Below are 23,164 nucleotides of genomic sequence, written 5' to 3' on the forward strand. Positions count from 1 at the left end.
CCCCCGCGGGCGCCGCCCCGCCGTGGGGCGGGTGCAGTTGGGAGAGCTGCGGCGTCGGTCCAGTCTTCACGGTGTTCTTCCCCGTTCCTCGTGTGAGCTGGTGTCCTGCCCTTCCACCCTCCCAGGTCGTAGGCGGTGAAATACCGGAGGTAGATTTCAATAGTAAATTCTAGAAAAATTAAATAATCTGTGTTTTCCCTGGTCCTTTCTTTTACCTTAGTTGTATTATGAAACCTTCCGAGAAGACTGCTCCAGTGCTACAACAGCTGGATCATTTTGAGACAGTGGTACTAGACTGGCTGATACAGACAGATTATGTGCATCACAGTAACATTCATGGGCACCGGCTACAAATTAAGGCCACCTGTGCTAGATGCTGTACAAATGCAACAAGCTAGTTGTGTCTACTAAGAGTCTGTAATCAGAATACAAGAGGGAAGTTGATACGGGTGGAATAACTGAGTGGGGAGTACTAATTAATGATGGGGTTGTGACTGATATGCTATGCAACATTTGTAACACACCAATTATCTTCGCCATTGTCAGTGCCTAATTGTTTGGGATAAACCATTTAGAGCAAGAGGTATGTGTTACTATTTAGCTTACCCCAGGCTTTCTGCATGAAGTGGTGCTGTCTGAAGGCTATTTGGGTTATGGTGTTCACGTAAATATAATGAGTGTGATTTCTGCAGTCAACTTTTCTTTCCTTCCTTAGGCTAAAAAATGTGAAATTAGGTAGAGGAACTGATACTGCTTTTTAACCCTTCTGAGTGTACAGCACTAGTTCAGATAGCATGGACCAAGTTTACCTAGAGGGACTTCCTGTTATAATCACTGATGTGCTGACCATCTCGTCTTGTTAGCACTACCACAACATTTTTCTTTTGTCTTCAAGCATCTTGTATAATGCATGTGTCACTGGCAAATACAATGGTTGCTAATTGTATTGAATGCACTTCTAATGGCAAGAAGTGACCAGCCAACATCTCCTCAGGGACTTGTTGCTTGTGAGCTATTTTGTTGGATGATTCTTAGGAATTGCATAGATAAATGGAGAGGAACAGGATGAAGTGAAGCAGATAAGAAAATTTTGTGGCCAATGTTTCTTAGGCAGTTGAAAAGCAATTTCCTGGCTTTATTCTTCAAGCTTTAGTGCAATGAAAGATATTGGTGTGCTGGCCTTTCTGCACATTGTCTTCTGTTTACAGAACAAATGCTAATGTTGCCTTCTAAGCATCTTTCCATTTTTCTGTTCAGGTACTCCAGTGTTGTTTGGAGAAATGTTGTGCTTACTCTCAAGGACAGAATTCATAAGTCATAGGTGGCCCCAAAGCAGTCTTGTGCGGTCTGCAAGAACCCATTGAAAACTCAAATTAACATGTTTGACACAGTTTATGCAAAATATTATCAGCTAACTAATTATTATTATTATTTGATTATGGGACAGATCTTTCTTGGATCTTGAATGTGAATTCTGCTCAAGAGAAGTGAAGCCATCGTCCTTGTTCTAGGCAAATCAGTCAGCAATATAGCCAGTTATTAACCCTTTTTCGACTTCTATCAGAGGTTTCTGGTTTTGTTGTTGGCATGTCTTGCTTATGGAAAGGAGGCATCATTGCTTCCAGAAGGAAGTGACATAAAGTGGAAATAAACAAAAGCTTGGCTCATCAAAGTCATGGTTAGTAGGGGACTTAAAAGGAGAAATAGCTGCCTTGTAAGTGTGGTTCAGTATTAGTGGCCGTTTAAGCAGTTCTTTTTCCATTCAGCTTTTGACAAAAATAGCTGTAAAGGAGCATGTGAACCTCAGAGCATGCAGTCTATTTTTTGATACATCTTGGCTTACATTTGTCAGCTTTAGATTCTCTAGTACGGCACAGTTAGTCTGTGCAAAATGTAGAATACAAGAGATTTCTTGGGCCAAAAAATCCTTTGAGTTCATTCCTGAAAGGTGATGATTGCTTCAGTGATACGACATCACCTGCTCAAAGTACGTGGTTTGAATCAATAGCTCTTCACTGCTCATTGTATTCTGTCTGATTTACTATTAAGTTCATTCACTCAATTCTTCTGTTTGGGAGCTTATGCTAAGACTTTGTATGTACCTTATGCTTTTTCCCATCAATCAAGCATGCACCTCACATTTTTGGCTCCAATATAGGGAAGATGGTTAACTTGTTCAGATGGATCCAGTGAGCTTTTAAACCTCCTGTGAGACTTCTTCTCTTGCCAACCTTTTCTACAAAAACCACTAGCCTAGTTTCAATACGCTATCTTTGCATTGCCCCTGAAAACATTTTTCCACAACCTGCAGGCTGTGAATAATTCCCTAGTATATGCAGATTATTGACCTTATCTGGGAACATCAAAGAACTGTAGTCAGTGCACTGATTCTGTGTCTTTCTATCCAGTACCTACAATGCAAGGTTCCTTTCAGCAGCACATCAAGTGCTATCTGGGAATCTGATAAATATAATGTATTTGAACCGATTCCAGCTTCTGTGCCTAGCAATAATTTGGTCTTTTGTCTATGCCAACAAAAGGCAAAGGGAATCTTGCTTTTTTCAATTGGGCATTCAGTAAAGTATTCACATAGAGGGATTTGGCTTTTCTTCTTTGAGTGTGCTGCTGCTTTTCACCTACAAGTACTTTTGATGCATACATTTGAATATTGCAATGAGGAAAAGCCTGGATCGTCAGTGCTAGGAAGACAACATGCTATTTCCAGTGTCAAACTGTTGTACCTGGCTAGGCATAGCATGGCACAGCACTTAAAATGGACACTTGTATGGGAGGTAAATTACAGTGACAATGTAAATACAGTTCAGCATGCCTCACACTTGCCATGGAAGGAACATCTTGCAATGAAAAGATTGTGCTAGAAGAATTTTAGTGCGAGTTATTTAACTTTTTGTGATGTCTTCCTTAGGGCACTGACTTCAACAAAGTAAATTAATGTCTATAAAGTGGCTTCAGATCCTCTCAAGTATAATTATCAAATTGTGATTTTTAACTGAGCTATGATTTGAACCAGTGACACAAAAGCAAAAAAATTTCATTGTAATAACCGGACTCTTGTATATGCTGTTCTTACATTGTTTCCATGGGTCATTGTTTGTTACCTTTTTAGATACAATTCTTTGTGCTTCTTGTACATCTTAAAGCATGATTGAAAATTGTATCTATTCAGAGATGCACAGCTGGTTTAGTTACATTCACTACTTCCATTTCTTTGGCTCCTAATCCTTGAAGAGGATGTACGGATAGATACAAAATCTCTGCTTATGTTTGATACTCCTCTTTTTTTTTTAAATATGTATGTTGATCCTCCAGCATACTAACCGGTTTATAAAACCACAGGTTAGTAGTTCTCAAGCTATTGAACCTTCTTGCAGAGCTTGCGCGCAGGGAAATGATGTGTTTGTAAATCTTGCTTTATTACGGTTCCACAGACCAGCTGCTAACTGCTTATCTTTGTCTCGAGGACTTACAGTTTGGGAACCTCCTCCCTGAGGCCCTAGGTGCGAAACCTGGTTTCATCACTGGGGAAAAGAGAGGAAGAGGTTGTTTTGTTTGGTTCACTGTGGCTAGGGTTTGCTAACTTCTCAGAAACATACCAACCTCAGTTTTCTCTTTTCTCACCACTGAGCTGCTCAGTTTACAGTGGTTACTTTTACTCGTGATCCTTTTATGTTACTCTGTGTTAACACATGGGATCAAAGACCGAAAAAGAATACAGATCCTTTCAAAAAAGTCCCTGTGACAACTAGAATTTGCACAGTATCTTTGACTCGTGGCTCCAGCTACTTTTTCTTTTCTTTTCCCGAAAAAATAATAGTTTTTATAAAATACAAAATAACAGGAATCTGTGCTTGTTTAACTGGTACAGCTTGAACTGCAGTGTATGCAAGGATCAGGTCTCATTGCCCTACATGCAACGTGCCATTCCTGGTTTGTGTTCTAATTTATCATTCATACTCTGGTTGTGCTGTCTCCTAACTGACTTTGGTGCTGTTGGTTTGCTACCTCCTTGAGCTTTGTCTTGCTGACTTGAATTAGAACACAAAGCTGAATTTGAAGACAAACCTTCCCTCCTCGCCCCCTCCTCCAATTAGCATAGTAAAACCTAGTAAAAGGAATACAGTTTTTTTCCCATGGCCTGCTGTGCTCCGGTGCTTGTGCTGAGCACTTGGCTAAATCTTCAGTATGATAAAGTAAAATACATTGCACAAGGGGAAATAAATCTTGTTTTATAATGTGGGGTTTCAGACCAGTCCCGCTTTCTCTGGCTCATGAGAGGTTGCTGTACCAAGAGAATCATTTCCTTTTGTCATGTGCTGACTCCTCTTGAACTCCTCTGTCGCTGTGGTTCTGCAGACTGCTGCAGAATGACTCTTCTTGAATCATATTTGCATATCATTTCCTTTCATCACAGGCTGCTTGCTGGAAAATCAGCTCTCCTGTGTCTTGTATTGGTTGTTTGCTTTTACCCTCAAAGAAAGATGGTTTAGATTTGTTCCATGTCTGCTCTGACCTTGTGTTGATAATTTTTGTACTGCGTCTGTACAACATCTCCCTCTTTCTGGCTATGTCCTAAACTGTGTTTATATTTACAGTAGTTATCTAGCATTTAGCTGTAAGAGTGGCTTTTCCCTAGTCCTTTCTGAGACCAACATTAGCAACCAAGTTTGTTACCTTATCGTTGGAAAGTCCAGGCTCAAATTTTAATCTGATTTAGTTTACCTAAGTATGAACCTCACCTCAGACAGTTCACCAATCTGTTTTTCACATGTGCTTTATGATAGAGGAGGGGGTTTTTGCCTACCATTGACCCAAAAGAATTCAATAGAACAAACCTGGAATTTTTCTGCTTTGGCTCTTTCATTATGTATTAATTCTGTATTTTTATTTAGTATTAGAAAATATAAGTATGATTCCATTCACAGGGATCCTGCCAGAGTGTCTGTGCTCACTTTCTGTTGGATATAAAGTACACACTGTAAAGATAACAGAGTGTGTCTGTGTATACAGTTACGTTACTGCTGGGGGAGATGTCTGTATATATACTTGGTGGATGTAGTGCTGAGACCAGTAGTACAGGAGATACTGTTGGTTTGTTTACAATAGAAAGCTACTACTATTTTGATATGTCTGATTGATGTCATATTATAGAACACTTATAGCACTATAAAAGCACTTGATCTGCATGTACTCATTCTGATAATAAAAATACCATAAAATCTTACTATGAGTCATTTTATATGTATATAGCTTTGTCTATACTCCGCTTTTAAAAACACAACTTCTCAAAAAAAAACCCCACACAAATGAGTCATGTGATCATCAGTAAAATGTCAAAATACCTATTAGAATTTATAATGCATGGTCCGTGGATTAAATTACTTATAGCAGGCAATTATGCTTTATTTGAGATTCTGGATTAAATCTCAAAATGCCCAGAAAATTCCCTGCAGTATTAGCCCAACTCCAGATTCTCACTGTTCTCGCTAAAAGATCCTTCCTCTTTCCTATGAAGTTGAAGGAAGAATATCTTCTAGCTCAGTCTTTGGGACAAAAATCTCTTTTGAAGGGATCCTCGTTCCTCTGTATTCTTTAAATGCTAAAAATTGTAAGCAGAACAGCTTTAATCCGGAAGTGAACCAAGACTGCCTATATTCTGTTGTAGTTAAGAAAGAAAACTTGTATAAAAGTGGGCTCAACTGCCTCTCTTATTGCTCTTGTCAATGTGTTACTGCTCTGTTTTACAAATTAGAATGCCTATTTGGGTATTTTAGTGGAGGTTTTCTTGGTTTTGCTTATATCTTTCCCTTTAGAGAGCTCTACCCAGTTCCTGTCTTATCCATCATTGTTGGCTTGTACGTTCCATTAGCTGTAGTGCTCTGCTTGGAGGTGTATCTTACTGCTACCTAACAAAGCACTGGCAGTTGTTTATATAGGAGATTGGGTAATTCTTGCTAACGCAACACTCAGCAGGATTTCAGATAAGGTTCAGGCTCTCATATGGATATCAGAAATAAGCTTGGTTGTAATAAGTAACAAAAAAAAGAAAATCTTTCCTGTGTTAGGGCACATAACTATTGTGGAAACTGACAGGGACTAGGGAGCAGAAGCTTTCTCTAAGGTGCCTATGTTGTGTGAAGATTCTTGCTGTCCTGAGAACTCTAGTCCTGAGCCCCTGTTGAAGGCAAGATACTAGAAGTGGTGTACTCAAAGCTCTGAGTCTTTCCAAAAACTGATTGAGAAGTAGTATGAGTTAGCACTTCCCCAATAAAATCAAATAATGAAGGATGGTATAGAGGCAGTTTTCATTTTAAATCCATTATTACCCCTCAAGTCTACAGTATTTCATAATAGAAAGTAGATGGTCTCTTGGGAGGAGTAGTGTGGGAATTTGGGGAGAAGAAAGAAGGGTCTGGTTACAGTTTTGATGTGGGAGTCCTGTCATCTGCTATTGTTTTTTTGACTGTCTCATGGATTATTTGAGAAACTAAGTTATTTTCCCAATCTCTACTTGATAATATACTGCAAAAGGGCCCTTGTGACACCTTTTCTGAATACATGTTTTCTGAAATATTCATGTGAAAAAAATAGTGTAGTGTTTATCTTCAAGATTCATCCTCATGTGAGATACTTCTTTTCATGCAGATTAGAAGTGATACATCACAGATCCTGGACGAGACCATTCCGCTCGTTAAAGACAAGGTGATGGAAATGAACCACATCTATGCCAAAGTTGATAAATTAGAGGTTTGTTCATTGCATTAGAAAATTTACATCCTTCTTTTTATGTGTTTTATAGGTTAACTGTCCAGGTATTTAAATGGAGCACTCAGATGTTTATGGCTCTCTATTGTCTTATGTTTGTTTTTAAATCAGTATGTTTACCAATGGTTCAGCACATATAAGTGTTTATGGTTTTGGAACATCACTGAGTAATTTATTGCTGTGGATTCTACAATTCCTAATGGTAGATTAAAAGCATTAGTTTTGGTTTTGATGTTAACAATAATGCTAATGATTTTAATTTGTTTTGTGACTTGTAGGAGTATCTGTGAAACCACTTATAACTTTAAAAATTTAAGTCTCGCATCCAGTGCTGGACATACCCATTTTAAGCTGTTGATGGTTGTCCAATGTAGTAGTGGAGAGATTTCTGAGCTCCCATCTTCTGTTGTGTCTGTTTTGGTGTTTATTGTATCCTGAATGGGGGAAGCCAGTATGACTCACTAAGATGATGCCCTCACCATATTTAGTAAGCAGTATGTTAAAATTTGTGTCAACTGAGGGCAAGTTTGCCTCTGGGAGGAATATAATGAAAACATGATGAGGTAAATTGTGTAATGTTTAAAATCAGTTTTAACTGGCTCAAAGTGAAAGAAGAAACCAAGTGTTTGTGGCATTAAATCCAGATAGACAGTGCTTAAGCTTCAGGCTCTAACCCTGTACAAAGTGATATCCTCTGGTAAGGTTTATTACTCTGGGAGGGACAGGACAATTGACTTAGCTTTCAGCAATTTTTCTTTAAATGCAATTAATTTTTTGTAGTTTGCATTTTTTGCACCTACTTTGATAACAGACTTATCAAGCCACTTCATGTTTTATGGACTTACACAGCACCAGGAGAAAGCTTCAGACAGGAAACTGAGGCAAGGCATCTTAGAACAAAAGTGGGAGTCAACTGTTAACTTCTTTAGAACCTGTCTGATTTTCAGAACTGAGTACCGCAGTCCAAGAAATAGCTAGCGGGTTCTCAGCATACTTGACAATTTGGCCGTATTTGAATGTATACTTAAGCTAGGACTGTGAAAAATGGCTAATTGAATCAGGTTCCAAACTAACCGTCTCTGGAAGTGTCTCACCCATTTAAGTCTTTTGCAAATTCCATGCTTATAGGTGGTTGGGATTTTTTTGGGGGGAGGGGGGGTGGTGGTGGTTTTGTCTTTAAACAGGAAAATAAGATTTAAACTCTAAGCAATTGCTTGTGCCAAAAGTATGATAAGTAACAGGGCTCCTTATTATTTTTTTCCCTCTAATACAGGGAGAGGGGAAAAAAACCCTTTCCTGATCCCATTCCCTTAGAACAACTGTAGGGACATAGTAATTTGGAATATGAAGACAACACCAGTCTTTGCTAGGCTACAGGTTGCCCTTGAATAATGCAGCAGAATTTTGTTGAGGCTTTTTTTGGTTATCAAGGGAGGATAATACCTTGATTGGCTAGGAATCAGTTTTTCTCCCTAACATTACCAGCTGTAATGGCAGTAATCTGAGAGCACAAGATTAAATTGGCAATTTGAGCAGTAGTTAATGTTTTAATTAGAACTTTTAAATTTAAAGCTTAGCATCCATGGGGATTTTCAAGGGAGAAATTATCTTGTACTCCCAAGAGTAGAAAAGGAAGGGACTGTTTTGTAATGGTTATATAGGATGAGAATTTTGATGTTGCCATTGGTACATTTTTGGCAATTAATTTACCTGTTCAGCCTCACCTTCCCCATCCCTAAAATGGGCAGTGCTCAACTTCTCAAAAATGTGAAGCTTAATCATTAATAAAGAGTATCAAAACTCTTTACAAACTGTTCTGTATTTTAACAAATAAATACTGTGTTCTTTCTCGTTGGCTTTCCCTTTTGGCTCAAATTTCAACTGAAACTGAACACATGCATGTTTTAGGTCAATAATTCCTGCCCTTTTTTAGCTAAAATCACCTGTCATTATCTTTTCCTCTGCTGTCTCCTCCCTCCTACCACTTTGGCCACTTTCTCACTCCCACCATAAGTAGCAGTGTCTTTGCGGGTTCTGAAGAGCTTTTCACCTCACTGCTGAAATGTTGCTAGACCTTTAGACACTATGCAAGTGCTTACATACTCTGTATGCTGAAAAGGGAGCAAAACTCTGCCCTTAGGTAAGGAGAAAAATTAGCCTTAGGTCATGACGAGTGGTTCTTCTCATAGTAAGTAGACTACATCTGTAGTCTACTTATGAGCACGTGCCCCTTGGATGTTTATATTAGCAATAGTGCACTCTGAAATCTTGTTAAAGCTTTTTGTTTGACTTCTGATCTCTAGCTAGGATAATGTTGAAACCCAGCACAGGTGCTTTTAATTTTTATTAATTTTAAAAATTTAATTTTTATTATCTCCATAGGCATTTGTTAAAATGGTTGCACACCATGTTTCCTTCCTAGAAGAGCAAGTGCTTGAAGCAGAGAAGAGCCATGGCACCTTTCTTAATACTGTTTGCAAATTATTTCAGTGTGCAACTATCTCGTCATTTAAAAACGTGAGTATTTTTAAAGTTGCTTCCAGCAGATGGGAAAGTGATGTTAAATACCGTTTCTGTATCAGATGTGGCCTTACAGCATATTTAATCATTAATTTTAAGTGGTGTAGAAGAACTAGCTACAGTTTCCTTCTGTAAAAGGAATTTTTTTACATTTTTTTAAGATTTTCAATAATTTTCTTAAGAGTTGCTGCTTAGGCATTGAATAGGTCCAGCAGTAATTTTTGAAGATCTCTACATTTTGCTCCTGAATGAAAGGACTTTCTCTGTATATGTATATGCAAATAGGAAGCTTGTTATACATCATCTTGCAGTGAGAGACATAAGCGTAGATTGTTCTTTCTACTTAGTCTTTGGTTTTATGTCAATTATGTTGAAATTACTTTATAGGGTCATGCATGGATGAGCACTAGAGGGGGATGAGAACTCTTTCAGTGAGTTTTAGCGATATTTGCTGATAGAAGAAGAATGTTGAGAGTCAGGGATAATGAGATCCTATGTGGACTTGAGGAAGCTTTACGTACTCTTCATCCTTTCTGTCCCTGTTCGTTACCAATAGCGTCTTCGTACCATTTACCTTTACGCTCTGTTTTCCTTCTCTAAGCTCCCAGGTCATTCTCTAAATCTGTCGTTTCCCCAGCAATTCATCACAATCTCCAGTTAGCCTTTTCTGAACTCATCCCTTCCATTCCTCCCTCTCCATCTCGATGTGAATCTACCATGTTTTCAGTCTTAGCTTATCTCTGTCAGGATCCTTGTTCTAGTCTCAACTACCTCCCTGATTTCTTTTGTCCCTTCTGTATTTCCGCTGTTATGTTTTCTTCCTCATTTTCTTCCAAGGGGCTTCCGTGCCAGTATGCATAATACTGGGTAGGCAATAGTACACAGGTATCGGTGATCATGTATGTACAGCTGAACCATTTCAAATTTGTGTCTGGTGTCATAGCAACCTCTGGAAGCTTCAGCTGCAGTAAAAGTCCAGTTCAGTTTCTGCAGATCCAGGACAAACCTTAACTGCTTAAAGAGAATAATGAATATTCAGTCTGGTTAACAGAGGCGTGGACAGGAGATGGTGCATACTGATTTCATCTTCAGCTGTCAAACCACAGTTTATATAGACTCAGTAAAGAGTTATAACTTGGCCAAATTTGGTAATATTTTCATAGGAATGGGAAAATATGTGATATGAGGGCAGTTTACTGCCAATTTAAAATCTCTGCTGTAGCTTCTGAAGGCATTGGAGCTTTTCAAAAGAGCTAAACAACACATACTTTCCCTTAATTTCATTATCTGAATTGGCTTGATTTTGTTCCCTAAAACTTTCCAAACATGTTAAACCTACAGCAGATACTCAGTCTGGAAAATATATCAAAGCTGGAAGTTTTGCAAGGTTGGTCTGCCTATACAAATAATGTTGTATAACTGGGATGCCAGTAAGAATGTGGAAAAGGCCAGAATATTTATTCAGAAGCTGGCTTGAGTTGGGCTTGAAGACAGTATAGTGTTTTCAATTTTTTTTCCCTTATAATTACAAAGAAAAATTTTGAAATATTGCATAATTGTGTATTCATAGTTGCAGGCATCTTGGAATGATAATATTAGTGAACAAAAGAGAAAAATAAATAGGGAATGGTGTAGCTTCTTACTGTACTGGTCTTATTCCTCCTCCCATCCTTTCCCCCCAGAATAGTACATCTAGAAAGCATGGCGAGAGAGGTAACAAGGATGAGCACAGAAAAGGAAAAGTTCTCTCACAGGAATTTCTAAACAGACGAAGACTCAGCCTGAGGGAGGATAGGACAGGATAGAGATTCGTGAAGTCATTCTGTATGTGGAGCCCGTGAATAGAGAATGATTATTCACTCCCTCCCATAATTCAAGAAGTAGAGTCATCCAATGAAATTATCAGCAGGCAGGTTCACAATATAAAAAGGGAGGTACTTACTTTACATTATGTATTAATATGCCATAGAACTTACGTCCACACGATGTTACCTATCCTCAAAGCAATTAGACAAATTCATGGGGGGAAAAAAATCCAGCAATGGATATTAAACAAAATATCCGTCCTTCAGCCACAAATTCTTGAAGACTGGGAAGTAAGTTTGATTACCCTTTAAACCTTTCTCTAGGCAATCCCTTCAACTGCTCACCACTTAAGAGGGATTATTTGGCTGCATGGACTTTTGAATGATGCAGTACACATGCTTGTTAATAACTTTTACACTGTGGTTCTCACTGTAAATTCTAGCTCTGAATGACAATGCGCTGTGCTGGTAAGGGATTATTCACTTCTAATAGAAGTGTGCAGGAAAGGATTGAATTGTTTAAGGACATAAATGGAGTTTGAATTTCTACAGCAACTTTCCTTTTGGTTTGACTGTTGCCTGAAACCTAGTAAGATCCCTGCCAACTATCCAAGTTTCTGTACTCTCTCCAAATCTGTTCTTTCTAGTTGTCCATCCCTTTTCCCCTGTTATGTAGGATATCATTGCAGAGATGCCCCTTTGGTGTCTTTTGCCATTTGAAAATTAGGACTGTCCTGACCATTTTTGTAGGTGAGTTTAACTTGTTCTGAAATGATAGCATCCAACTCATGTATCCTCTCTCCATAGCCTTGATCAGACTGGGTAAAAAAGTTGGAGAGTTCCCCTCTCTCTGAGTAGAGTGTGTCTGTGTATATGTATTTCAGCTAAGTTTTTTCCTCTTCTAATTAAACATGCATGCTATTTTAAATGTAAGGGAAATCTTATTCTTGTTGTTTTGCAGTTATATTTCGAAATGCAGCAAAATCCTATAATGTTTATCTTTTTTATTTTTGGCTGTGTTTTTTGGGTATTCAGAAAGTTGTTTCATATAGACTTCCCATGCACAGTAACACTGGGAAAGGTGTCTAATCTGTGGGAGAAAAGTGAGTAATCAGAATTCACTTTTTGTGTTAGGAATATCCAGAGGTGGTCTGAAAAGAAACGACCTTATACTAAATATAAATTACAAACATGACTGGGTAAGTCTCACAGGTTATAAGAATATAACACCTCCTGAGGGAACAGAACAGAGGAAATAACTTTCTCTTGTGAAGTTTGCAGCTCTGTGGAAGGAAAGCTTTTCTTCTGTAAAGCTTGAACTTTATATGGGAGAAACTGTGATTTCACCAAAGATGTTATCTGTGCTCTGGCTGAATGGGGTTCAGCAATCTTAGAGAAAGGACAGGAAATCTGTTTTAGAAAACTTCAGCATGTGGAGTTTAAAAAAACCACTAGTATCTTTTCCAATGGAAGAAAACCTAATGTCAGCAACTCTTGCTGTTTTGTCATGCATCTTGTGATATCTGGTGTTTTCTTAAAGCCAGAAATTTTCTTTCAATCTCATTGGCTGAGAATCTTGACAAATATTTATTTTTAGAGTAATTTTTAACCCTTGTGTAGTTGCAGGGAAAGGCTTGTGAAATCATAACCTCCAAAAAATCTCATGCGAATGGTATGAAGAAAAAGGTGCATGTTTGTTAGATTTTTTTCAGAGGCTTTTTATTGTCTTTTTCTTTCTACTAATATTGTAATTTCTAGAACAGCAGCTGCTTATCTGAGGTGTCTTGTCTTGGCTAAGGCGCTGGCTAATGGTTTTTCCTGATACCTGGGGTAGATTCTGACAAATTGAGCTGGGAAATTGATAATGGGATATGAAGCATTCTGTGTGTTGCTTTATTAGTTCATCTGAGCTCAGAAATGAGCAAAAGTTATTGATGAGTTATACTGACTAAAGTATCTAGGAAAGAGACCTGTACTTAGCAGTTCTTTTCAGTTGGTACCAGTGTAAAGCGTGGAAGTGGACATAGACTGGCTGCTGTCTCCATCGATTGGTAGTAGATTCATTCTCTGAGAGAAGAAAGCTCAGAAGGACTAAGGAGCTATGTAGAGTTAAGGCTTTGCTTAATGTAGAAGCAGCTAGCTGGGTTTGAATTTTCATAAACAAATCATAACAAAAATAAATCATTGGAATAAGAAATCTTTCCTATATTGAGAGTTTGCATTTTTTTTAACTTTTGCAGATGTAACTTTATGTTACAGCTTCACTATTTGCTATATATTACCAATTTCTTTTCTTGAAGACTCCAAAGCAGCACATATTGGGATTTCTGTTACTGTCTTTCCCACTGACAATGTGTGATCACATATATGTCATGCTACTTCTTCATGTCCTAATTTACCTCACAAGATAATGTTTAGTGTTTCCAAAATGCTATGAGATTTTTCTGACAGCCTTGAAGAAAAATATTTGTTAAATTATTACTAAAACATACCAGATGGGAAAGATGAGAAGAGAGAAAATAGAGCAGAGTATTTCAAAACTGGGGGTGTACTGTGTTCATATTTAAAACTCATTAATTTTCAAGTGCTGAATACTACCAGCCATTTTTTTTTAATATTGGGGAAAATAAAAAAATCTGACATGTACTTAAATATTTAATGTTAAGAACTTTGGGGGCGCGTTCAGCTTATTTTACCTGCAGCTATGCTTGAAGTTCATCCAGTTCTATTCTGATTTGGACTGATTCGTTAAGTGGTTTGGGAGCCCCAGAGGTCACACTGGTTCTGTGTTGAGAAAGATAACACTTAAAAATGGGAAGATTCAAGTGAGGGGATGTAGAAGGCCCAGAAGTCAAGATTTCAGCTACCCATGGCTTTAGCCGTCATTCGCCTGCTTCTTTGACGGAGCCTGCACAATTCTCAAGGTTAAGCGAGAGTTTCTTGCCAGTTTGCCAAGTCTGACGTATAGCGGAAGAGCTTGAGAGAGGCTGCAACACTGTGCTTGGACATCAAGCAGTGCTACTGGTTTGGAGGAGCAAGCTTGGGGCTTGCACACAGGAGTAGAAATACACAGATGCACACGCCTGTGTATTGAGAACATTAGGGAAGGCTGGGGGAGAAGTGGGAGTTTGGGCTGGTAGGATCCAGCAGGCACACATACAACACTGTTGACAATAACAGTATGCAATTTTCAAGTGTGCATGAACAGAAGTCAAAATACAAAATACTGCCTGTTCCCACTTGAACCAATTTTGTTTGGATGCACCTAGAGCAGGTGTAAAAAGTCTTTACACTAGAAATGTCATTGTTAGTCTGTCCACAGCAGGACAGTGCAGAGGCACATAAATAAGGATTTGTGCAGCACATGTTCTGAATTACATGCATAGTGATGGGGAGAAACTGTAATTGCTGCTCTGTAGGGAGCAGTTGGTGCAAAGTGTCTCTTGTACTAAACAGGTGCCACTTAGGGGAGACATCAGCTTTTAATCGAGCCATCATGCTGAAATGGTAGCGGAAAAAAAATTCTCTAGTTTGTGTGCAACAAAGAAGTTAAAATAACAATCCAGATTCTTTTTTTTAATCCGTGCTAAGATTGGCTTCTGACTTCCTGTTCTCTAATGGGAAGGGATTAGGCCCTTTATGTTTTGAAAGAGACCAAGCCAATTCCTGTTGCAAAATTCCAGTACTGAGATCGAATGAATAAAACAGTTAGGAAAAACTTGATTTGTCAGAAAGCCACCTTCATTAGTGCTCTCATCTCTTTTCTATCATTGAAATTGTTTTTAAGCTATAATTGCATCTCACTGACAAAAGCTTCTGGCTACATATGTGAAGATTTGTAAAATAATGCCTTTCTGTAAACTGGTATAATCTGTGCCAGAAAATAGAAACCCAGCCTCTGCATGTAAAGAGCTCCTCCTCCAGAGTTCAGTTTCAGTGACTCTATTGGTTAGTATTGTTGAGCTTTAAATATATTCTGCAGTACATGGTTTACTAAGCTTTGATGCTTGCTCTTGAAAGGCAAGAAAAAATCTTCCTTCAGAAGTGTTTTACGTAACATTACCCTGTGCAGAGTTAAAGTGAATTAGTTACAGGAAAGATTTTAGCTGGCGCCAGTGAAATAAGCGGTAAATGTCTTTTCACCCTCCCCTTTTCTTATGTTCCTTTTGGCTGCTCCTGTAAGGAATGCAGCAAGCAGTGGCGACTGCTCGCACTATTGATTTAAGTATTTGCATGTTATACATTGCAGCTTTGCAGTGGCCTGTCTTCTGGGGCAATATAGGATGTTTTCAGTTGTATCAGATTTTCTGTTTGTACTTGCATTTCTGTCTTCCATATGAGGTTCTGTGCCATTATATCCATTGTTAAACAGGATTGTGTGCACTCATCGTTACAAAACAATGCGTGTAAAATACTTGCGGTTCACAATCCCAGTGGTTCAGGGTTCCTATTCATAAACCTGTGCTGTGCTGCTGTCGATTCTTAAAAAACCAAAAGCACTAAAATAATAAAAGCTAAAACTTGGCTGCTGTGTCTCTAACATGAATGCCCTAGGGCCAGCAGAGCAGCACATTGTGAAAGGTGCTGTTGGGTCCCTTTCTTAGCAGAATTTTTTGTCTGGATTTTTCTCGCAACATCCCAGTTTCTTTGTTACAGGCGTGCCATTTATACATCTGGTGTTAAGAGAAATTAACCACATTTTCCAAAATATTAGAATTCTCTTACTAAGAAAGGATGACTGTTTTCCCTCCTTCAGGGTTTCTTTGGGTATACTATTTTTCTCAGTTTATGCTCTATCAGCTACATTTTAAATTCTAGCTGAGATGCAGAAACATACTGTAGATTAGATGATGTTAGGATTAAGCATTTCAAATGGATTGTAATACATTGAGAAATTATGTTCTTGCCAGCCATAGTTGTGGTGAACTTGTTGGGAACTTTTGTTTACCATATTTCTGTGGATTATTGTCTCCACAGCATGGTATGCTCCTCCACTTATTTCTGTAACCATGTAATATATACTTTTGTAACGGTGTTTCATCAGAGGAATGTCTGTAGAAATTGTGGTCTCAGTGTGACAAAAGCAAAAATTTCTGTGTTTATTTTGTTCCTATTTTTAATTCTGCACAAAAAAAAAGCTGACCTTTAAAATTATTTTCTGTTTACAAACATTTTACTTTAAAAAAAAAAAAAATCATAATTTATATTGGGGGCTAGATCTTGAAGCACATGGTTGACAGTAGTTCCAGGTGCAAACTGCTTTCTGGGTAAACACACCAGACAAATGGGAAAAAGGAAACACATGCACCATCTTCTGATGGGAACTGGAGGCATACAGAAATAAAATGACTTTATTATGGTTGTACCATAAATCTACAGTATGGCCTGGCACGACATTGAAGTGTCCACTGAACCCTGAGTAGAAGACTCTCTCTACGTGAAACTTGTTTGCTGAACTATTGTAATGCTTCAGCTTTCCACCTGAAGTTCTTTTTTAAAGGATTAAAAAAGAACAGGTGAACAAAGAGTCGGTTTTATAACTGGATAAACTGGTACAAGACTCAAGAAGATACTATGAGCTAGTAAAAGGTTTAAATAGATAAATCCTCACTCACTTCTGCACAGAGTAATTTCTGTGTTAAAATTTGGATGAAGTTGGCATGAAAGGAATTTTTATACTGATTTGGCTTTTATAATATGGAACACGTCATAGCTTGTGGATTTTCACAGTATCCTAAAGGGATACTCAAGCAGGAGCCACTCTAATATAAATCACTCTTACTGTAAATCAGGTTGACTTTTTCTGGAAGTACATTTATAGATTAAGATGAATGAAGTACGAAGGCTATCTGCGAAATAAAGATCTTGGTCCTGTATAAATACTTTCAAATAAAGTTAACTGTAAGTATGTGTATAACTATCCACTCATATGCAAAGTGATCCACGAAATAGTGTTGTTTGTGAAATTAGTCCGACTGTTAGCTTTCACTAAAGTACTTGAGATCATTTGTGTGCGAGGTGAGAGGTAAAGTGAAGAGTCAGATACTGGAGAAATTTTTTTTTCTCTCCATTTTAACAAATGACCACAGTGCTGCTAAAGGCCACATTGCTGTTACTAAATTGCCTGTTTTCCTCCAAAATGTCCTGTCTAAGCAGGGTCAGTTAGAAGGTGTTACAATTTTTACACAGGCGTACTCTGACAAATGTGGACTCTACGTTCTTGCTCCGAGTAAAGCCAGAGTCTTATTCTAGCCCTGTGGCACCGTCTGCTTATGGAGTTTATTACTGCCTTCCTGTCTGCCCTCCCCCAGCTTCACACAGATGTCCAATTAACTCCCCCCTTCCTCTACTCTTTCCTCCATCTCCTTGTGCTGCCACGTAGATGTTCCTACTTGGGACACCCACCACTTTTAAAAAGTAGTTTATCAACTCATTTCCAATGCCTCTGCCTTTTCTGTGAGAGTTATATATGGAAGTCTCGTGGGGGGTTCTACTGGCCTTCTCTGTGACTCATTTTCCTGGTAACTGCTCTTGTCTTGGTGGTTGTTCGTACTTCCTCCACTTGGATTTTATTTGGGACCTTTTTTTAGAGAGTTACATGTCATCTAGGAGTATGTGTAACTGCTAAATGCATTTAGAATAAATACCTGTATTACAGGGCAATAATGAGAAAAAAGGAATAACTAGAAGTCAAATAGGTGAAGTGGGTGCCAAGTTCTTGTGAAGAAGGTAACAGTGGCTGGATCTTTTGTTGGTACGTTGAAGTAAAGTGAAACCAAAGTTTTTATTTTCTTGCATGTGCTGGGCTATTAACGGGCAGTTTCGCCGTGCAGAGGGACACTAGAGAAGAGGCAGAGAAGCCAACTGGGGTTGAAAATCACTGCAGCTGTCTTAGTGCAAGCGGTTCTCTCTTTGAGCTTTCAGTTTAATCTATGCAGTCTGCCACATTAATTATTGAAGTAGCTCTTAAATGGGTAGCTGTAAAAGGGGTAATCTTGGTCCAATATAGTTTTAAAAATAGGAACTTGAATGTTGTAAGAGGAGAGACACATCTTTGTTTCCTAGCATCAAAACTGTCTCAAGTAAATAAGCAATTTCACAGTAGTCTTTGAAATTATGAAAGATGTTAACCTGTGCAACTTTTTTTAGTACAGAGAAAGCTACTCACAAAATGAATTCAAATCTCAGGAAAAGAGCAGTTAAGGAAGGAACTGAGGACAGTAATACTTAAACATACGGGTTTCATTAATGTGAGAATGAGTGAAGTGTTAGAAATGCTAAGTAAATTCAAAAACACCTGGGCTCCTTTGTGGAGAGGAAAGATCTGGTGAAAGATCTGGGGTGGAAGTAGAAAGGCATGAGTTTTAAGTATGAAGGATCTGGGAACAGATGAGGTTTTTTTCACTATAAAGAATGCCTTGTTTTCAAGTATTTGTGGCACGAATATATCCTGTTAATGTCCTTTTCTTAGTTGTGTGCGACATAGGCTGACATTTGTTTACTTTGGTCACAACCACAGGGGTTTTTTGGGTTTTTTTTTACTATTTCCAATCATTGGGAAATAGGACTCCAGCAGCCTATCAAGTTTTAGCAAAATCAAATCATGGTAGGTAACGTTGGGAATACATCCAAAGAAAGGTGACATCCAGAGAAATTACACTATGCTGTAGTTTTATGAAAGTAAAATAGTTCTATGGACTAGTAATAGGGAATGGATGAGATAGATCTTTAGCCAGAAGTCACAATTTCAGGTTTCATGCATTGACTTCACCATTACAACTGGGGCATATATTGGAGCCAGTGTTTGTGCACAGTTACTGTGCAGTGACTCTTGTGAAGAGGTTTTGTCCAGCTTCCAGTGGATAGTTTTCCACCTCATACACCATCACCACATCTGCTTCTCTCCCTGACAGCTTCTGTAAAGAAACTTGTTTTGGAATTTGCCCATCAGGACCTGCTGCTCAGTGTATCTGGCATTTTAATGGTAGATGTCACGCACCAAAGTGGTCCCTTGGATGCTTTCTTTGTAAGCACCCATTTAAAACATGACACTTGTTAAACGGCACAAATGCAGATCTAGCAATTTTTTTTTCTTTTTTTTTCTTGGCAACAGCTAAGCAGAACTTCATGGCACATAACTTCAGAAACATTTATTCCTTGGTGACCTGGTGCCATAGCAAATTCCTTTCCACTTGCATTACTGAAATGCTTTAGTGCTCTTTAGGATTATTACTAGAAGCACACTGAATATCAAATGAAATACCATTTTGGCCAAAACTAAAACAAAACTTACCATCATGTCTTCGCATCCTCTAAGTCACAGGCCCAACTTTTGGGGCAAAATGTTGATCACCTTTAGTTTTCAAGGGAGTAAGAAGTTAGGACTTTTTTTTTTTAAAAAAAGCTAATTTTTTAATTTTTGAAAAAAAAATTAGTTTAAAAATTGCATGTTTCACAAAGTAGAGAAACATTCCCTCTGCTGGTACCCATCCCTTCCTGGCTGGGCCATTTTCTGTGGCTGGCAGGCAGTTTTGTGTGTGATGTAATGGTTGTGTTGCAGGAAAGGTGCTTTGCTGTGCTGGAGCCTCTAGGAGCCGTAGCAACCAGCACTTTTTTCCAGAGCCTCCAACACAAATGCACACACGCAGGCACACGCGTACACGCTCATGCATTGGTTCCCTTATGCACTCTGTCTACTAGCATATTACCCTTCCCCCACCTCTTTTACAAAGTGTTTCTCCCTGAGGCAAATTTCTTGCTGTCTGGAGTACCAAACATGCACAGGCACTTTCTTTTTTCTTTAAGATTTCCTAGTGTAGCTCTTATAAGGCAGCAATAGCTAAAAAGACTATTTTACATAGGTTCTTCTGTTTTTAGTAGAGAGATAGAGAGTGAGTGTGTGTGCATGTGTAAAAAAATTAAAATAAACCCATAGTTTATGGCTAAGTGAGGCCAGGTTTCTCCTATTTCTTTTTTTGAAGTGTCTTTACTCGGCAGTCACGTTTTTTTCTTGTGGTAAAAAATGCAACATGAGCAGATGGCAAATATTAACACATGAAATGCAGTGCCTGCTTGAAGTTGATTTAACAGTGCTGTAGGTTTCTGTCACTGGCTTTCAGTTAGTTAAGTAGTGTTTACAAGTTAATGAATTTGTTCCACTTGAAATATTTGATGGTATGTGGTGAGGTACAGCAGTAAAGGGATCCTTTAGAAGTAATCGAGGAAGGCATGAGGTTTCTAGACACTGAGCTTGTGGGTTTTTTTTTTCCTTTGACTGATTTTAGCATTTTTGCCATTAATATGAAACTGAAAAGAGGGGCAGAAGGAACAATAGTAGATAGCAATACACAGCCTTTTGTCTTACATTATGATACTGCTTTGAGCACTGCAGTGTTACCATACCTTATAGCAGCTCCATATTTGACCCGTGTATTTTGCAGTTTCATTTCTATTGAATGTTCCTAAACTTTAGACAAGGATTTGAAAAACAAATAAAGTTTTATGTAGCAAATCAGGAAACATTTTCATATTTCTATGTGGTCTGCTTCCATGCTTGCTTTGGAAGTATGAGTGCAAACTATTAAATAGGCTGCTATATATAAATTAGCCCACATTTGGCAGCAAAACTGCCTAGAATAGGGTGATCAAATTCAGTATATTTTCAGTTCATGCATAAGACTCCTTACTACACCACCACATGCTATCTACCTAATAACATTTGAAACTACGCCAGCTCCAAGAATTGTATTCATAGTAAGAAACAAATACTGGTTGCTGGTAATTGAGCATCATACACACTTGGTATTATACATAGCAAATTTCTCTCTGCATAGAATGCTCTGTTCATAAAACTACCTAAACACCTAAACCTGCAAACCTGTATTCCTTGTCAGGCAACCTGTAAGCATGAGTGCACAGAAAGAGTTAACATATTTTACTATTTGAGCACTTGGTGCCAAAATAGTACGTTTTAAAGGCTTAGTTGATATGTCTGGCGTTAGTTTTTGAGTTTTCTAAAATTGTAGGTTTTAGTTTTGTTAGGGCTTTTGTAAAATATGTTACTCACTTTAATAACAGTTTATTCAAACAGGACTGAAGGTCAAGTTCCTGTTTGGAAAGGGTACCATACTTAGTTCACCTTTGACTTGAAATGTAAGATCAGACCAAACTAATTGCTCTGAATATGCATGAGTGTATCTTTAATACTGAAAAACTGACAGTGATTTTACTGTATCTTTTAGGAAGGCTTCTCTCCCAAGTAAACAGTGCTTAGTTAGGTATGGTTAAGATCAGCCTGCGAGCACAGACGGCGGTGCAGCTTTCTTGACACGGAGGCCTGAGGTCACAGGATTTTAACTGAAAGATGGTGCGGTTAACCCCCTGCCTGTCCTGGAGTGGTCTGTGCTCCTGCTGCATGGAGTTCATACACAGAAATGAGACTTGTTAACCCATGCATTTTATTGGGCTTTATGTGTGACATCATTGGCAGCCAATCAGAAAGTGCTTTAGGGCACAGTTTAAAAGCTATTTCATAATATATTTATATTCAGTGCAGATATTTTTGGGCTTCAGTAGCATTCATTTTGTCGCAGAGTCCGTGTGGCAATATGGCTTGGGGGAAAAAAAAGGTATGAAAATAGCAGGTTTGCCCTTGTTTTTTGTAATTCAGCTGGGTGGCGAAATGCTATAGAAAGCGTAGCTGGTACGCTGCAAAACAGTTATTATGGAAACGATTTTCTTCCTCCAGCAGCAGTAATGCTGCGAGCCAATCTTGGGCGATTGTTGCGTGCTCCCTGCTAGGCTGCTCCTGCTTAAATAGCCAGACCTGCAAATATTTCCCAAACTGCTCTGGTTTGCCAAGAACAAAAATGCAAGATAGTCTGCAGAAAATGCGTGTGTGCCAGCCAGAGTCACCCCGGCAGCTGGGCTCGGCTCTGCTGAGATGGAGTCACCCCGGCGGCTCGGCTCGCTCGTCCCGGCCGGGCTTGGCTGGGTTCGGTTTGGCTGGACTGGGCTTCCCCCGCCCATTCTCCAGCCCTTGCACAGCACCCGCGCCCCGATGTGGAAGGCACCTTGCCTTGCCTTTGCGTAGTCGCATGCAGACTGTTCTATTCTCTGTTAGTTGACACAACTTTACCTATTGAAGGAGAACCGTTCGCTGATAGTGTCTCTTCCAGAAAAGTCTGGTTAATCCATGCAACTCCCCCACAATTCCTGCTTAACTCTTTCATTTCCAGAGTGCCCCCTGTAGCAGGACCATATAGGATTGTAAAACCAAACTATTACAATAATTTCCAGACCATAACAACAATTTTTGGTATCAGTTGTTACTAAGACAAAATTGTATTTCTTTTTATAGAAAAAAGAAATGGAGGCTTGTATCAGTGGTGTGACTATTATTACTTTTGTTTTTATTTTGGGCTGTTTCTCCTCCCACTTAAGCACTGTGGCTGTGCTCATGTCAGGTTGCTGAAAGTCACTATTTACATATGTTCCACGACGGGCCTGCAAAGCGTACAAGTGCAGTGCTGACTCCTTCATCCTGTTGGGATCCCAAAGATTTTATCTGCTCCTGAGCAAAAGACTTGGAAAGAAGTCTTTCAGATGCTGGCTGTATCTCTAGCATGCTGTTCAGTGTTCACAAATGATTTAGAAAATGAGGCATACAATGAGATGAGAAAGCTTGTTGACATAGTTATTTTGAGATCACAGAAGTGAATGCCAACTGCAGAGGGCTGTAGACAGACCTTGCAACATTGAGAGACTGAGTGGAAAAACTTGTAGACAAAATGAAATGTCAATAAATATAAGGTGATGCAAATGGGCGTGATGCGAGTGAGCCTTACGTGTATGGTATTGGTCTCTGAACTAGCATTTTTCACTAAAGAAAGAGATCATGAAGTAATCACAGATGGCCTCATGAAAACTTTCAGTACACAGGTTAGTAGCAGGCACGAAAGAAAATTGAATGTTAGGAACTATTAGCAAAAGTGCAAAGAAAGAAAATAAAAACCTTCTTGTGCCACTCTGTAAATCTGTGGCTTCATCTTTAATAC

General features: G+C 38.7%; 1 protein-coding gene across 1 annotated transcript in view; it reads left to right on the forward strand.

Annotated features, from left to right (window-relative positions):
- Positions 1 to 6,663: 6,663 nt before the first annotated feature.
- Positions 6,664 to 23,164, forward strand: part of LOC104077978 (breast carcinoma-amplified sequence 4-like) — a gene marked incomplete at both ends in the record, with an annotated part of 31,843 nt that continues 15,342 nt past the window's right edge. Inside the window, 2 exons of the mRNA XM_009579409.1 lie at positions 6,664 to 6,765; positions 9,166 to 9,300. Of these exons, the coding sequence (XP_009577704.1) occupies positions 6,664 to 6,765; positions 9,166 to 9,300 (237 nt within the window). The remainder of the gene's footprint in view (positions 6,766 to 9,165; positions 9,301 to 23,164) is intronic.

The sequence above is a fragment of the Fulmarus glacialis genome, unplaced genomic scaffold (genome assembly GCF_000690835.1).
Source record: "Fulmarus glacialis isolate BGI_N327 unplaced genomic scaffold, ASM69083v1 scaffold31636, whole genome shotgun sequence".
Taxonomy (NCBI): Eukaryota; Metazoa; Chordata; class Aves; order Procellariiformes; family Procellariidae; genus Fulmarus; species Fulmarus glacialis.